General features: G+C 40.1%; 1 protein-coding gene across 3 annotated transcripts in view; it reads left to right on the top strand.

Annotated features, from left to right (window-relative positions):
* Positions 1-12,204, top strand: part of PTPN14 (protein tyrosine phosphatase non-receptor type 14) — a 119,138-nt gene that overhangs the window by 29,708 nt on the left and 77,226 nt on the right. For 2 of the 3 annotated variants that reach the window (XM_080408432.1, XM_080408434.1), the window contains exon 2: positions 11,880-12,204. In XM_080408432.1, coding sequence (XP_080264558.1) covers positions 12,031-12,204 — 174 coding nt within the window. In that variant the 5' untranslated portion in view covers positions 11,880-12,030. The other variant, XM_080408433.1, reaches the window with a different exon arrangement.

Genomic DNA, 12,204 nt, shown 5'->3' with positions numbered 1-12,204 from the left:
TACTTAAAACTTTTCCAGCAATCCTCATCCCTCTTAGAGTCAAGGCTGAACTCGGCAGCTTCCAGTCTCCCTCCCACAAGTGCAGATTATAAACCTTCCTTATGCTGGGGTGCTGGACAGTGGTTTGTACTGCAAACATAGCTTTTATTTACCTGAAAGAGAATACTTTAGATCTGTCATAATTGAGCTGGATACCTTTCCAAACCAAAGCAAGGCGCAATGTCATATCTTCATAATGTTTACTGTGTGGTAGGCTTCATTTCTTCTCTTTTTTTCATCTTAAGTAGATCCAGCATGAACTTGGACATGAAGAACTGAAGGTCTTGGGTCAGATTTCCTATTTTTATTGTAGTCTATCAGTATCAAGGGAGAAGAACAGGGCTGGTGTTATCTCTAAGCTGAATCACATTTCACAGTGATTGTCAACAAATTGCAGGAGTTTCTCATTCCTTACTCTGCATGGTCTTTATAATGGCTTTATCTGTCACTTCATCCCCGGCATCACTTCTGTAAATAATTACCCTGTGACCCTTTGGTCCTTAGTAACTCTTTCAAAAGCACAGCTAATGATTTTATAAAAAAGGGAGACTGGTGAATTCTTGGCAAGTTTGTCTCAGAGCCTTGTCTCTGCAAATGAAAATTATGAACTTTAACAGTAATAAACAGCTTGGTGGAATTGCAGTGCACTGGGTGCTTGGTGGGTAGTACAGCAACTTACTGTTCCATGATAATAGTAATTTGTGTTATCACAGACTTGTCTTTGTGCTAAATTGTTGAATAAAATGCACACAGGTATCACATCTTGGTCTGCAGTTTGATTTCTGACTGGTTCTAGAAAGGCTGTAGTTGGAGACTTCTCCCACACTGTGCAGGTAGATTGATTTCACAGGAGTGGCGGCCACACTTAACAGCACTTCAGTAGGCACGGGTGTCTTCACAGCTGCCAAGGATAGATTTTACTTTCTTGTGTTTAATGTGAACAGTACATCTGTACGGCGTTGCCTAATCCTGCAGTAGAACTGGGGGTTATGAAATTTATTTTCCTTTTTCTTCAAAGTGGACATATATGTAAGGTTTCTTGCCATCCATCTCGTAGCTTGTGGGCTTGTTTTGCTGAATCATTTAGCTCCTTTAAGACATGAGTGTGATCTGTTGTCCATGTCTCACATTCCTCTGCAGCTTAATGTGATATCAGGCTTCAAGTTAAAGAAATTAAATGCTTCCAACTTGCTAACCAGAGACAGAATTACAGGAGGGGTTGTACCACATGGGCTTTCTCCACTCATTTTACGTTTGATCCTCTTTTCTTCTCTTGCTTCTCCCTGCATTGCTGAGTGTAAATGTTAGGGATACCTCGTCTCTTTAGAATTCTGCTAGTCCAATTATATGATACCAAACAAGAGAACATAATACCTACAAAGAGATTGTTTAACCATTTTTTTATTTTACTCCACCTTCTTCTGTTCTGGTCTTTAGGTTTTGTACTTACAAGAAAATAAACTCACGTAGTCTATATATAAATAATTTTATTTGCCTGCATTCAGTAGCACTTCAATGGCCACTACAGTGGATCAAAGGCCTAGTTGTGCCACTTTGATATGCACATACAATAAATGCATCTACCTACCTGAGATCACACAGAGGATGTTTGGATTTTGTGCAAGTTGCATTTAGATTTAGGCTTCTTTAATAAATTGTGCAATTTAAATTTGGAATAACCTTACCGTTTTTCACATGAGAATTAAAAGTCAGACTAACTTCCCTGTGTGACATCTAAATTGCTTGTGAAGAACAGCAAAATAAGAAAACGTTAATGTTAGATGTTAATGTTTGTCTCCATTTTAATCTACAAAATCTATTTTGGGAGCTAGGGATGGTCACAAGCTTGCAAGCCAGTTTTGGCCTTTGTTGCTCCACTCATATGCTAGAACGTTAACATAAAAATGGATTAATCTGAGCAAGGAATAAAGCTGTTTTATTTTAAAGAATAATTTCTTTTCAGCTCATGACTGAGTAAAATTTTCTGCAAAGCATTTTTTCCTCCTGAAGTGTTACAAAGCAACTACTTTCTCTAATAGGGTCAGCTAACAAGAATTAGTCTGTAATCTCATTAAAAGCTGATAACCTCAAGTATGATTCCAAATAAAGCTATCATCATATGTATATGGTATTTTGTTCAGACTTAGGGGAGAAGGTAGTAAATCATTTTTTGAAGCGCTATTATGAAAGCTGAGCAAAGAATGGCGTGCCATAGTTTGTAGAATTTATTACAGTGGTCTTGTGTATTAAGCTGCAACTTGCATTTTGCACTCCAAAACTAATACAGTTTTACTAGCATTCAGTGTAAAGCTATTCTCTTGAGTAGAATTAATGACAAATAACATGTTAGAGGAAATAAGCAGCCAATCTACACTTATCTATTATAGTACTGTTATAACTAAAAAGGAAAAATTACACTTTTGCACAATGAAGCAATATGGAATTAAAGTTTGTGCAATTCCTTACTCTGTCAATGCAATTAGCATCACTTATTGGAATGCTGTGGAAGTAAATTCCTAATTTCTCTCCCAAGCTCTTCTGAAAGCTTTTGAAAAACATATTAGCGTTGAAGGATTTATATTGACTGCTTGAGTGGTTATTTGAGGTGTGAGAGTTTCCCTGTTAAAAATTATTAGATAAAAAATATGACATCTGCTGTTAATAATAACTCAGTTCCTGTGTGCTATTCCACTCTGTTACACCCAGGTAATTGTTTTCAAATCTTCTTTATCAATACGATCTGCAACACAGATGAAGGAAGAACACAGAGGGCTGCTCAGAGAGGGGTCCTTTTGTAGCCTTGTAATTCCAAGACACTGGTCAAAGAAGTCAGTCACTTCAAAGGCAGCCCCCCCTTCCCCCCCCCCCCCCCCCCCCCCTTTAGCCATAAACCTTACTTCTAAGTATTTTGACTGTTTCAGGCTAGTGTTTAAGCCCACACAGTGGGCACTGGAAAATAAGCCTTTAATACAGAAAGAAAAGTACCATTAGATCATTTCCGGCAGCTATTCTGTATTTCAGATGAGGTGTTTTGCTGTCGGAACAAATGCAGTTATTCATAGACTGTGGCTGCGTGATTTACATCAAGGGCTATATTCAGTAAAGATAACAGATTTACTTTATTCATGCATGTGCCCACAATATAATCCTCCTTTGATAGAACTTGGAGGAATTTTTTCAGCATTTTGTAGCATCAATGTTTTAATACACTGAGTAGTGGAGAGGCTTTTTTCCACGCAAGTTCAAAAGTTCATGTTATGATCTTATATGAAATATAAATTTATGTAACTAAACGTGCCTGGTTATGGGTTAGCATGTACACTGTGCATGCATTTTTCATCTTATTTTTCCTTTCTCACTCCCTCTCCTCCCTTTCTCCTCTTCCTCATCACACTTGACTCTTGTTGCTTATCTGCAGCCACACATCCTTTATTGCATTATCCTGGTTCAGTATCTAATACCTGAATGGGATTCATTGAGCCTCTCCTGGGAAGTAGACTATTGCTCTAAACTTGAAGAAACTGGCCAAAGTTTTATTCGTACTGTAACCCTGCAGGTATAAGTCTTGCTTCACTTGGCCCTCCTGGTTACTGACATCAGTAGGGACAGTGCTGGATCTCATTCCCATAAGGAAAAGGGCAGATTTGCAGTTTGGAGGGTCCACCACACTGTTTATGTTTGATTTGTTGCAAGTTGAGTACTTCTTGCTGATCTTTCCCCTCTCCCTCAATGGTACATGTGATTCTTTGGCTTTTACAAGACGTGTTTTTATAAGAAAACATTTTCTTTCCTGCTGAGCCAAGGAATCCCAACATGTTGGAACCTCCTTACATTAAAAAGGTACTTTTTTGACTTTTGCTGTCTTTAGAATTAGTGTGATGCGTTTTGGAAGTCTGTAGTTTTAATCCAAGTTTTTCCAGCTTCTGCTCATTTTAAAGACTTTATAATCCTCCAACTATAAATGTTAAAGGGAGCAAAGGAGAATGGGAAGTACAGAAGCATGACCATTGTCTGAGTAGAACTTGTAGAAACTCTGTTGTGTAAGCCATATTAAAATCAGAAGATGATCAGGAGCAGAATTATCACACCTTTATTAAGTGCGTAGGACCATATTTTGCCAGGGTAACACACCTTCCCAGCAGGGTCTGGTCTCAGCTGAGAGCAGCACTGCATGAACACAGGCAAGCAGCGTCCAGTCTTCGTCGGACGCTGGAGTGGTGGTACCCATGTAACAAGGTGCAGGCAGATCCTGCAGTCTGCCAAGCATTGTGGCTATTTGCTTCTTAATTTCCAAGTGCTCTTTTGTCACTGTCCTGTTGCAGAATCCCAATTCAGAAGTGAAACTGCAGCCAGCTCTAGAGAGTAGGTATCTTTTCATTAAAGCAGGAAAGGTGATGTTTAAACTTTTTTGTCTTTATTTTTAACAAACTTTTAATTGCATCATTTGAAATTTTAGAATTTCAGAATTCAGAAATTTAGAATTTCAGAATTCAGAAATTTAGAATCCACTGGCACCAGTTTGTGCTAGTGGATGTGTAACTAGTGTGAATGCACTGAGGTGTATAATTTTACTCTGTATCTGATACTTGCCTCTATTAAAGCTTTTGCTTCTGCTCTTCATGTTATCCTGTGTTTAGAACTTTTATTTTAGCTTTACTTATGTCTTTGCAACATGAGAGAATAATGAAAAAATGCTGTAAGAAGTTTTTATGTGGTTTTTACTAAGTATATCCTTCACAGGTTTTGTAATGTTTTTTTCATGCCTATTAATCACATTTAGCAGGAAATGTAAATCTCTTAAAATTGCTATAGCTCCAGCAAGTCTGAAGGAGTTGAAAACCTTTCACAAAGGTGACTAACTGAAAGGAAAAGGTGCCAATGCTATGTTGCTACTGATTGTAGCCAGTGGGGTAGAATAGGGACAGAAAGCGAAGAATCCTGTCAGATCTTCTGAGAGGTTTTAAGTCACTTGAATACGATTTATTTTAAGTAGTTGACCCTTACAATAATGGTTTGTTTTTCCTGATGCTTGATTGCTAGGAAGGGTTTAGTGAAAAATTAGGATGCAGGATCCTGTGCCTTTAGTGCCTTTTCTGAAGGGTGGCACTTAAAGAACTGTTGTAGTACCACTTCTGAAAGAAGGATGTGCCAAAACACCAGAATGCTGGTCTTGCTTCTTTTCTTCTGAATGGTTTCTCCATGTAGAAGACCTAACCCATCTAGATTTTGCAATATTAACTCCTCTTATAGACATTCAATTACAAAATAATTTGATTTATTTTGAAAAAAAAAAAGTGTGATTTGAATCAACTGGTTATTTCAGAAAAGTAATTTTTATTCTAACGTAGCTTTGTCATACAGGAAGAATGGAAGTGTGTTCTGGGGATTTCCTTTGCCTGCTGAGGCCAGGAGCCTTCCTTGGGCTGTGATTTCACAAACTGCTCAGCTGACTTGACTGCTGTCAATTAAGGCAGGATTGCTCTTCTTCCTTCTCTGAGTTGTGTGATTCTGCTTTCTTCCCTTTGCCGAGCAAGCTACTCATGCTGGCCTCCACCATGAGCCATTTAAACTCACTAACCAAGCTGAAAAGGAGCCTGTTCTTTCACTGAGTTAGGGAGGTGAAGTGGCTCAACCAGGAAGACGTCCCAGCAGATTTCCAGAACTGGTGTAAGACAAGCTGTAGCGATGTGCTCTGGAATTAAGGGGGGGTGGTGGGGGTGGTGGTGGTGGGAAGAAAGCAGGACATCCCTTCCATTCCTGGCAGTAATGAGCTCTTAGATGAGACTGCCTCAGGTACAAAACCACATCCTTGGACAGATGCCATCCAGGCACTGATCACTCTTGGCTGTGTCTAATTTGAGGTCTTGCAATAGCATAGCCAAGGTGTGAGAAGGTCATAAATGGTTAACTGTTGTACTCTGGGACCAAAACCGGAGAGGTGGGGCTGCTGCAGACAGCTGGCATTGACAGATGGGCAGCATATCCTACTCAGGAAGGAGACTACTGGGGTCTGGCATTTTGTTTTGTTTTTTTAACTGTAGAACACAAAGTTCTACAAGGTGTACAGGTGAGTGATTAAAAACTCCAGCTTCACTACTGATATTCTTAAAACTGATTGCAATGGCAACCCAAGCATCAGTTAGATCAGTTACTTCATGCAAATGTGACTCCTATCTTGAATGCTTACACTAACTCAGAAAGAGCCCTTTATCAGTAGTTGCATTAGAAAGACTTGGATTGTTGAGGGTATTCTGGAGTGATGAGTAGGGAAGTAATGGATAAGGTGCTAATTTACAGTTTGGGAAGTTCACATGTTTTCTGTGATAGAGACTGTTTGTTGGACACTGACTTAGTGAGATTCACAATAACACTTGGTACTTGTGGACCTTGACGGAGAAGAGTAATCAGGTGTCTGCCTGGCAAATTTGTACCGACAAAGCTCCATAGTTCTGTGGGTGCACGAGAAAGGTGTTTTTACAGAAAAAGTGGTGCTTTAGCAGAGGAGGAGGGAATAATAAAATCCACACCTACTAACATTTATGCACTTCAGAGTCAATGAGTACATACTCTTTCATGTATTGCAACAAAAGAGAGGAAAGGGTAGAATTTTAACAGGTCTGAATTTGAGTGATTCCTTTGATTTTATTTTAACTTCTCTAGGCGTTTTATTTGGACTACCGAAAGCAGAATCTAATCCAAGTTGGACACAGTGAAAACAAGCGATAACAGGTTAAAAAGAAATAAATCTGTTACAGCAAAGATGGATCTGATGGAAAATGAAAATTTTCCTGGGAAGGGAAAGCTGTGTTGGAATTGGGAAAGTAGAAATGCTAACAGAGATTATCTTTGATCTTTGGCTACTCTGTATTGGTGTCTGATGATGCACAGTGATAGTAATAGTAGCAGTTGTCTTCTTCTTTGAATGTCCTAGAGTCCTTGGCATCTATCGATGCAGACAGGTATGGGATCTCTAGATGCTTAGAGACTTTAAAAGTTCTGCATAGGATGTTGTAATAGTTATAAAAATGAAACGAAAGTACTATTTGACTCTTTCAAGAATGTAGAGGTGAGAATGTTATCAGTTTTATTACTGTTTGGATTAGGGTAATACTTAAATCCCCCCCAAGAATTTTTAAAGATTTAAATGCCTGAGGATGAGGCCCACGTCTTGTCAGGGACCATATAAACAAATAGTTGAAAACAGTAGCCTTGCAGCAGAAGGATTATATCATGTAAGAGTTAAAGCCCCATTTCATCTGTCCGGAGATGAATTTGACTCCTGAGAGTTTATCAGGCTTTATGGGAATTCCACCCATAGCTGGGTGGGATACAGACACCTTGTTAGGTACAGAAATACTCTTTGCCTTGCTCTACCTGCATGAAACTCTCACATGAGAGCAATCGAGGGAGATAAAGCTATTTCACAGGGAGAGATTTCCTCCCTAGACAGAACTCAACTAGATGGAGATGGATTGTGCCAGACATCCTGTCTCTCGTACACTATTTTTATTCTTCCCTAAATCTGTAGGCTAGCACACCACTTGCAGCTTACATCAAATGCTGCGGTCTCACGCCCAGCCCAGGGTTACATACTTCTGTTAGGTGTGCTGCTGCTCCTGCAGTGCTAGGAATGCTGGAGGGGTGCCACGCGCTGTTGGTAAATACAGGCTGCAGTTTGACAGTAATTGCTTTCTTCCTGGAGTTTCAGAAATTACGTACAAAAGCAAATGAAGTGAGAGAAAGCATTCTGTTTTAAGTGCATTTCACATCAAATGCTATTTATTTTTTTTAATGCTCCTTTCAATGTGGTACAGTTAAATATATGAAGTCTGTAACAGGGGAGCAAGTCATGTACTTGGAAGCGTCCTGAGAGTTGTCTTGGCCTTAATAATTTATAAGCTTTTCTTCTGTTCTGGCATTTGAATAAATTTAAGGAGGCAGGAGAATGCCTTGTGACTGGAGCAGTGCCTTCACCACACAAAGCAGCTCCTGCCGTATGGCCTCTTCCTCATGAAACACCTAGCAGCTTCCCTTGCTACAATCGGTCTGTCTTCTAAAACTGCTAACAGAAAAACTGGCCAGGCCCAGCTGACTTTGGGAGAATGAAGGAAGAGTTCTTCATATTTCTGGCTTATTTTGGTTTTAGGTTTGGAGAAGGTATCAAATATTTATTTGCTTTTCATGTACTAGTGGTTTGACCTGGTTTTACTGTAATGTCTCATAAAGAAAAAAAATACTGTTTTGGAAAGTCACAGATTTCTATCTGCATTGGGTAATTTAAACCCATGGGGAGATTTCATATTTTATACAGAAACTGACCAAGTTTTCTTAAAAATTAGAAGCAATTCTGCCTTGTGTATCACAGTGTGAATCTGACCTAGTCCTTCATGCAGAACTGGCCAGTGGAGAAGGTTGGTTGCTAATAGGTAGGGCTACTGTTACAGGTCACGATTAGCCTTTTCCCCCCTAAACCATTAGAGCTGTGCCATCTGCAGCTTGAAGGTGTTTCGGTTTGGTGCCTAGCACTGTGCTTGGCAGATATTCTTGGTTATATGAGATAGGTGTTTTTTCCTACCTTTGTGGATATGAATAAATAGTATTCTGTTGCTGAACTATGGGGGAGGTGGTACCTCTCGAAACCTCTGTTGTACAAGGTAGTATTTCTTTCAAGAATACTGTATGGTTTCTCCTCTCACCCTTTGCAAGATGCAGTGGTGTTGCAGGGGAATCAAATACCACTGGCGAGATCATACATGCGTATCTGCTGCCTTTGCACAGGCAGTATGCTGATAAGGCTTCCACGCAAAGTAGAGAGTGAGATAAGTAGGAATGTTTTGGGCTGAGACATAGACGGTTTATATCAGGCTCCATCTTTAAGCTGCTTTCTAGTGAAAGCTGTTGAGGGAACTTACGTTGTGCTTGGCATGAGATTGTGGGTTAAAGGTTTAGTTTTATTCTGTGTCAAATCTGTTTTCATTCTTTAGTCTCTTTTGCCACTTTTGGTCTTCCCCTTCCGCAGCCCGTGACTTTATCCACATGGCTTTTTCAAGTAAATAACATAAGAAGTAGGATTCCAATGTCTATGATAACAAAGTGTCTGGCTTGTTTTTTTCTTGCTGTTTTTTTTCCTGCTGAAACAGGGGAATATTAAACTTTACCAAGAATCCACTAAGATATTGTATCTCTTCGTCTTCATGCTGATGAAACTGCCTTTAGGATAAACGCTTTTTCAAAAAGCTGTTTTGATTTTAATTTTTTTACACAGTATTCTTCATCAAACTGTTTCAGAAGAAATATTTTGTAGAACAGTTTACATCTCAGGTGAGCATGCACTGAAGAGAGTTGAAGATTTAAAATGTGGGGAATTTATGTTGTCTTTTCTGGCCCTGAGTGCCCCTGTGTGCCTTAATGGCCCTGACCAGCATCACCTGGGGATTCCACCCCACCTTCTGCCCACAGGTCTGGAACCTTCAGTTCAGATCACCCTGAGGATGTCAGTCTTTGTCTGAGCCATGTGGTTGGTGGTCTCTAGCTCTGTCTCTTGCTGTTGGAGCCCCCAGCCTGGGCTCCCAGGGTGGCTTTTGGACCTGGTTCAATGCCAGCCATGCCTGGGGCTGCCATTGGACATGTTTGCAGCACCCAGCTCTGCTCATCTGGCTCGTCCCCTACAGGACTGTGCTACAGTGGGTGAGGACACTGGGTCACCCTCCGCTCCCAGCTCATCCCCCCTTGCAGGGCAGCCCTGCTCCTGCTTTTCCCTGGCAATGCCTGTACCTTTGTACAGCACTGCATCAGCACGCTCCTGTGTCAGGCTATTACTTTCTGAGATACCTGAGAGCTTTACCGCCATCTTTTTGTTTTTCAAGGGGACCCTATTTCAACTTTTGATTTTGAGGTTTCACTTTTGAATTGCTATTCATATCAGATATTAGTGATGGCTTACTTTATAGATGAGTGGTTAGATGAGCAGGTAACTTGCTTGTGCTTCTGCAAAACCCTTTTTTTTCCCCCTTTGGTTTCTGGGAAGTGGTTGAGGGACATTATTTTTTGTTTGTTTGTTTTATGTGCCTTCAAAGTATGTACTGTAAACAAAGGGAGTTTCCATTTAGCAGAATGTTTAAATTCCCAACTATATGCTCTAACTAAAAACCTTGTTTAATTCGGTATGCTTGTTAAATTTTCGGAAAGAGCAATTGATATATAAATTTGAAGTATGGCAGGGGAGAGGGGAAGGAAGAATCCAAAATAATTGAAACATGGACCAAAAAGAAAGAAAGGAAAAATACCCAGTTTGGAAAGAGCTCAGACTAATTTCTTTTCAGAAAAGTAAATCCTTAAATGGAAGATGGCAGTATAAAAGTTGTCATGTCTGTCTCTCTCACATCTTAGATACTCTTAAAAGAAATCCTTGTTTAGAATTAGAGTAAGTTCATGGTTATCTGATGAGCTGTTTATAGGCTTGCTTTACTTCCACTGTTTTTATTTTAAGTGGAAGTGTGTGTTAGAGGAGGGGAGTGTTGTTGAATACTTGCATAGTTGGGTTAACTTGGTTAGGGACTTTGCTATTCCTTGGCAACCCTTTAACCAGGAAAGGAGATCCTGTAATGTAATAATCCTTTGTATGGAAGACCAAAACCCTTCTGTCTGTCATACTCGTCTTCTTTTTCAGTCACTTATGAAATAATTGTGAGTAAAAATGGATGTTCCTGATGGTTTTAAGACTGCAGAAACGTAAAGAACTTTGTTTGCTTTTGGAATCTCTAAGTGACCAGAGCCTTTGAGATCTTAGAAAGCTTACCAGAAAACCCAAGTGGAAAGTTGGTCAAACATCCAGAAAATGTGTAAATGGGAAAGTTAGACATGTGCACTGAATTGAGAATTAATAGTTATTACAGGCTGGGCCAATCAGAGCCATTTTAAGCTGTCCCAGCCTTGCCATCCCAATTCATTCTTTAATGGGAAACTAATTAAAGCGTGACATTTCATGTGAAAGAGCTGTCTTCAGGCACTGATGTATGTATGTCTCATAGATGGGAACATAGTTTCTTAAATGTCATTATTTCTGTATCTCTGGTTCTTCTGTCTACTTTGTATTTTGGCTTAACTGTTGCATGTGTCCCTGATAAATTTTAGGAGTGGTAATTAGAAACAATATTTAGAATGTGTTCTCTTTCTCCCAGTTGATGTTATCCTGGTTTCTGACAGCTGTGTTCCTGCAGTTACTCATTCCACCTGAAAGGGTGAAATGCACAATTGCTTTGGAGCTGGAAGTGAGCAAAACGTCAGGGATTGCCTCAGAGGAACAGTCTCTGAAATGGCTTGGATGCTTCTTGCCTTTCACATGCATACTTTAGGTTTGATTTTTTTCAGAGGTGCTGAGCCCTGCATTTCCTGCTGACTGTACCCAGCCTTTCTTCTTTCAAAATCACACCTCTTTTAAATGCCTCTATTCCTTAGCTTTTTAAGCTAGCTTTCAAAGCTGGCCTGAGGGCACCAAAACTTAACTTGAAGATTATGTTATAGACCCCTGTGGTGGGGGTAATGGTGGGAGAGTTAGCACCTCTGGATGCGTGCCCTGTAGAGTTGCTGTTTTTACTGAGCTTCTCAAAGAAGGGTTTTGCAATTAAATCCGTGCTTTAAATTCAGCGCCAAAATAGAATTCTGAAAGATTTGTTTTGGGAGATGTAGTAAGTGCCTGGCAGTCCTGTGTGTGGAGATTTTTTTTTTTTTTTTTTATGGTTTTAAATGTGACTTTTCCTTTAAGCTTTTTTTCTTTTCCACTGATCTTTAGGAACATCTTATTTCACACTTAACTCTACTTATTTGTATGTATTTTGCAGGAATCCCTTGAAGCTCGCTCTGGGAATGGACAGCTACCTCCATTTCTGGAGGACAGCAGTGCCAATTGAAGAAGCCTTCAAGGCAAGTCAAGTGTGCTGAGAACTCTTGGTGGAAGAGTAGGGGAAGGGGTGACCTTCCAGGCCAACAGCCATGCCTTTCGGGCTGAAACTGCGACGGACCAGACGCTACAATGTCTTGAGCAAGAACTGCTTTGTGACAAGGATCCGTCTGCTGGACAGCAATGTGATAGAGTGCACCCTGTCCGTGGAGAGCACAGGGCAGGAGTGCTTGGAAGCTGTCGCTCAGAGGCTTGAATTACGTGAG

This window comes from Falco punctatus (genome assembly GCF_963210335.1).
Source record: "Falco punctatus genome assembly, chromosome: 12".
Taxonomy (NCBI): Eukaryota; Metazoa; Chordata; class Aves; order Falconiformes; family Falconidae; genus Falco; species Falco punctatus.
This window is presented reverse-complemented; position numbering and strand designations above follow the sequence as displayed.